Raw genomic sequence first — 6,203 nt, 5'->3', positions numbered from 1 at the left:
AAATATGATCGAATAATATGATCAAAAGTCTATTTAAACATTTTATTATAGCAGAAATATTTAAATATCAGGAATTAAAATCTACCATTCCCGATATCAGCTAATAAAAAGTTAACCACAAATCGACGAATATGTCATATTTCTAAGACGTCGAATGATGTCAGTCATATTAAATTTGTCGATGTACAGTAAATGTTCGTTTGAATACTACAAGCATATAAATAGGGAAAATGAAACGAGGAGTGATAATGTCGAAGGGAGAAATAACTGATTATTTGTCTGTCGTAAATATCATTACCCATACTGTTGAAGAGAATGTTACTATATGTAATTCTGTGTAATCGTAAAATTTTCAGCGGACGCTAATGGCAAATATTTACACGAATTTTTGATTTCAAACGGTACAAAAGTGTTGTGGCAGTGATCATCAATGGAGAACAAGAATCGCAGTAACGTGGAAAATGCGGGGAACTTCAAAGCAAGCGACAACGACGCTTTTATTATCTACGGCATGTGTGCTCTGCACTAACTTCATTTCATTTAATATAATTACGTGGGGGACCTGTGTCATGAGTACTGAACACACACATAAAATCCTCGTGCCCTACTTGCCTAAGGGTACGTACAAATGCGTTTTATTGTACCAACTTATTTTGCAATCACGTAATTTTATATGTGTTATATGCGAAAGCTAAGCCGAACAATTAATAATATGGCGTCATTTTTCTATTATTATCAATAAAAAGCAAAAGAATCAGCATCGCAGGTATAATTTGATAAATTATAATTAATAATTTGATAAATTAAGTAGTATTTATTTATTATATAAATATGAACTGTAAATGTTATAATATATAAATATATGGCAAAAAGTAAATCCACATAAGATACAAATATTACTTGTGATGAAAACTATATTTGTAAGAATTTTGTTTTAAAATAAATAATATCATTTTTTTGGTGATATATTTTAATAATTATTTAATCTTAAATTATTTTAAAATGTTAGATTGAAATAACATAAATATTTAAAAGAATAATCTTTTTCTTTCTTACAAGACAATTTTTTGTTAATACTTCAGGAAAACCTAGTTCTTCTAAACTATTAACTAATATTGTACTATTCGAAATACGAAATGCATAATTTAAATTATTAATAATGGCAAAAAATAGTTAAAAAACTTTTTTATAAGTTCCATTTTTTTTAAATTTTTTCTTTCAATTTAAAAATATTTTATACATTTTGCTAAATTTAATCTAAAAGAACAGATTATTAACATTATCTAAAAAAATTTTTTTGAAACGAAATCTGTAAACTGCAAAGTCTACGTTATTATATACGTTATAATATAATATTCGCGTATTATATCATTTGGGAATATGCAACATTGAAAGAGATGTCGAAATATAAAAGATCACGCGTACGCATAAACATAATCGCAGATGTCGCGACAAAATTGATGCTGAATACAGTTCAATCGTAATCTATAGTACTATTTAATACTTAAGAAAAATGCTAATTGTTGTCGCTTGAAGATATCTTAAGGCTGTAGAAAAACATATCTCATGGTTTGGCAGGGAAAAATAACGGATCACCAATTGTACGAGAACTATCAGAGTTAAAATACCTCGTTATATCTAGAGAGAAGGAAAGGGGTCGAAGAGAGGAGTTCAGTCAACTACGTGCTGACGCAGCCTGAAAGTATCTCGATATATCAATATCAAGCGTGCCAAAAACTTTGAATACACCGCCCACCTTGACGACGTGTTACGTACGGAAGTTTTCTTCACTTTCAGAGCGGTATCCGCAGGAAGGTATTCTCGCTAAACTTCTTCCTCGAATGAGATAAAGCGATAGCAAAGTCGATAAGCTGATTTGATCGCAACAATAGAACTCTGGCTTACAACGTACATATTGTGTGATAACCAGGAGTTTCTACACAGTTCCGGCATATCGATTCAGGAGAAACGCTACAAGATGAAATGTACGCTTGGGACTAGGATGACTACGTTTGTATAAATATGCAAACACATGCGGTCAATAAAGTAGCTGAGAAATCTTTCGTGATGCAAGAAATCTGATTTGAAGGATATCTCTCAACTTTCTTTATGAATAAGTACGTGAAAATCAGAAATTATATTTTTTAATTGTTTTACTTATTTGTATAATTTGTATAAATTGATAAAATAATGTATAATTATTCAAATTATATTTATTATATTTATTATAGAAATCTGTAAAATAATTATGGATTATAAGATATGTTAGATACATAGAATATTATAAATCTTAAATTTAAAAAATAGAAATACTTTTCTGCAAAAAGATCTGTTTATTTCCTTTTCAAATACATACAATATTAATGCAATATTAATATAACATTATAACAAAATTTTTATTTAACAAAGTATAAAGTATAAGTATTGTTGTAACTTACAGTTTAATATATATATTATGAATGTGCATTTTTTTAAATTATCAAAATTTTATTAATGTATTACTACATTGTACAAAATTAAACAAAAAAAATGTTGAAATCCGTTAAAATGACATAATATAAATCAAAAAAGAGCAGTATGATAAATATAAATGTTAAATAAAAAGGCCAATTTTGTATCAGTATTCCGACTTCCGTTTAAAGTAGCAAAACATGCCGAATTATAGTCGATTTTTCTTAGCGCTTTTATCTCGTCAATATCCGTCATTACCGGCATAGTCTGCGTTATTAACATCGTAAATGCAGTGTTGCGTCTTACGGTTGGTTAGCAGAAGCCTTGCAATCTGCGTAAAGTTTGCGCAGCGAGAGGGATGTAGGCTCGTGGTGGGTAGAGAACTCAGGTTGAAGTACTTAGATCTGGTCTCCCGATCGTCTTGCTCGCCTGGCGCGAAACCGCTGGATCGTGAATGTACCGACGATGTCGCTGGTTTAACGGCACCGTATCCAGCGACGGCTGCGTAATTTAATGAGCATAAAAGCCAGAGGCACGATTAATACGCGCGCCGAAACGAGGACGACATTGTCGACAAGACACGGCTATACGTGCAGTCCCGATTTGAGAGATATGTAATACCGACGAAAGAGATTACAGAAAATTGTGACTGAGCAAAACTCGGTATATTCTTTAATTTATCTTTTGAAATACTAGTATATATTTTTTTAATATCATGAGAGAAAAACCGCATTAAAAAATAATTATTTTATCTATGTTATTTTAAATAAAACAGCGCAATTAAAGATTATATAACTTCCCTTTTAAGAATGAGGAAAAGAAATGATAAGAAAACATAATACTTCTCAAAAGAATACTCTACCCCTCATTTCTAATTAACATAAAAAAAACTTCTTAATTTTCAAAAGAGCTGATCAGATATATTTTTATATCACAGTCAGTTAAAAAAAAACCGAAAGTATAGTTATAGTATAATGCAATTACTTGTTGTAGCTTATTAGTATTATTATGTACTAAAAGAAGAAACAATAAGATATATATTTATAATAGTAAAAGCTCAGACATATCATACATTATCGCTCGATGGGAATCGAAAAAAAAAACTAAGCAATATATCTTTTAGTATCACAAGTGCATGGTTCTTGTAGGTTGCAAGTGAAATGATGTCGCCCTGACTTGCAAGTTTGGGCAACTGGCCGGCCAGAAGGGTAGAAAAGTTTTTAACTTTAGAATTTACGGACTGACGCAAAGAAAAAAGTTTCAGCACACATCTGGATATGGCCGACCGATAATCGATATATGCGGTCATTCTTGTCGTGTGTTGCCCACACATCACTCTAAAATCAAGATTTTTCAGCTAATTTGACCTCTAATGCTTTTCCAACCCATTTGAGAATGTTACGAAAATAGAAAAATTGTTGCGCACGAAGGGGATATTTATTTATAATGCTTACATTGAACTTTGTTGCATATTTTATTTTTTTGTTACATTAGGTGATAGAGACAAGCATCATTAATTCTCTTACTATCAGACGTTTTCATTGTTCAACGAAAGTTTGACCAACGAAAATAATATATAGTAGTCCCTATTCTCCTTTCTGTCTTTTTTGAGGAAATTTTTGATAAATTAAATCTATATTATTAAATTTATAAATTAAATCAAATACAAAATCTATAAATCAAATAAAACAAAATCTTTTTTAATCGTTTTAATAAATAAATAAATAACTTTTAATTAAATTCTTTATTTATATATTGTATAAATATAGTATAGGTACAAAAATGACAAAATAAGAGAGACCAAGACTTGTTGGCAATTTAATATATAATTTTCATACTTTCAATATTAACTTTTTATTCGATATGAAATGAAAATAAGACAAGTTTTGCTAACTTTTATTATTAAAATGAAAATTAATTCTTTTTGTTTGGATGACATAAGAAAATTGTACAATATGCATCAATAAAAATTGACTGATTAAATATAAAACTATTGATTAAAAGTTTTTTATAAATTTGGAAAAATTTCTTATTATTATAATAAAAAAAATTAACAAACGAATGCATGTCTCTTAACCGTATGCTTTCACTATACTAACATTTATCCTACTAATAACAATTCGTTGAGCCTTCAAGGGATGCCAGTCTCTTCTATTCCTCGTATACTTCTCTCTTATACTCGTCGAATGCTCTTCCAGACACTTTCGTTTGAGCGTGAAACACACCGCATTTGTAATTTCCGTGCAGGAACTCCGCAATTTTACCAGGCCGTATCTTTTACCAATTCATGTGTCTTCCTCTTTGTCCTCCATGTTCGTTGTTTTTTCCTGTTCCGTTCTTCTCTCTTCTTAACTTCGCGTTGTTCTGGCCGTTCATATGTTCGGAAAACTCGCCTGAGAGTATATGCTCTCTTATTCCACTTATCGCAAAAACGGATTGTTCACGGAAAAAGAAAATAATGGACAACAGCGACGGACCAGTCGGGATCGTGTGCATGAAATACACAGGTACGTCACGCACGTACCGTCGTCTGTAAATCAGTCGCGAGTGCTTGGATTCTCGCGAAATATTTAACGACGACTCCTATCCTCGTTCCGCAGTTACGCCAACCCTTCAGCCTCCCTGCTGAATTTATTGCTTAATTTCAAAACGGTTTGGCGTTTCGTGCCGACCTGTGACTCGTCGCGGATTGCGCGGCTTCCACAAACGCAAACAATAAATTAAAAGTTGCATAATGTTCTCAAACTACCACTTATTCGATCTATAATTCTGAATGAAGGGTTATTATGACATAATAACAGATGCAAGTGTGATGCACGAGTCTTTTTACTCTATAATAGGAACGAGTTGGAAAATGCATGAAGAGGAAGATGCATCCAATTATCATAATAATCAAATCACATTCGCATAATTGTTGCAATGAATTTAAACAGTAATTATATTATTATGCACCATAATCGGCCAAAAATAGTTTAACAGTAATAAAATTATTAATATATCAACAAATTAATTTACGACAAAAATGTTAACTTTTTATTTTTTTGTTGAATTTTTAAATTGTTATTAATTATTAAAGAAACAAAGAAGCCAATATAAGTAGAAATAATCCTGTACAATTATTCAAATGGTTGACTATGCGACAGTTACATTTTTATTTTTAATATGAAGAATATAAGATGATTGTGATGCATAATTATTATGTACTATGATATTACGATCGTCAAATTTCATATAATAATCATTATCATCACATCTTTAAGACATACATAAATACAAAATGACTTTTATAAAATCTGTATAATAAGAAACATTACTTATGTAATTCAATACCTATGTAATTCAAAACCATAAAATATTTACACAATATTTCAAGTAGGATGGAATAAAGAAGGCAAATACTAAAGTTACTAAAGTATCACAACTTATATCTTTGTTGCATTGTGATACAATAAAAAAAAATTACATTATTATGTAACAATATAATGGTAAAAATATTGGCTGATAACATTTCCTTGAATTTAAATAGATGTCACTTACAGCATTTGCAAGGTAATATTAAATTGTCCTTCATTTGAGATTTATAAATCTCACAAAGGAAAACAAAATTTGAAATTAAAAATATTTTTGAAGAGAGAGAGAGAGAGAGAGAGAGAGAGAGAGAGAGAGAGAGAGAGAGAGAGAGTACTATATATATATTATTACTTACTAACTAAACTTAAATTTAATTAATTAATTAACTAATTATTATTATA

The 6,203-nt window shown here is 30.0% G+C and overlaps 1 protein-coding gene across 1 annotated transcript in view; it reads right to left on the bottom strand.

Annotated features, from left to right (window-relative positions):
* Positions 1-2,692: 2,692 nt before the first annotated feature.
* The window catches only part of LOC105627656 (cytochrome P450 4d2-like), a 17,681-nt gene continuing 14,170 nt past the window's right edge, over positions 2,693-6,203 (bottom strand). Inside the window, exon 13 of the mRNA XM_012208934.1 lies at positions 2,693-2,952. Within this exon, the coding sequence (XP_012064324.1) occupies positions 2,693-2,952 (260 nt within the window). The remainder of the gene's footprint in view (positions 2,953-6,203) is intronic.

This window comes from Atta cephalotes (assembly GCF_000143395.1).
Source record: "Atta cephalotes unplaced genomic scaffold scaffold00009, whole genome shotgun sequence".
Classification (NCBI taxonomy): Eukaryota; Metazoa; Arthropoda; class Insecta; order Hymenoptera; family Formicidae; genus Atta; species Atta cephalotes.
This window is presented reverse-complemented; position numbering and strand designations above follow the sequence as displayed.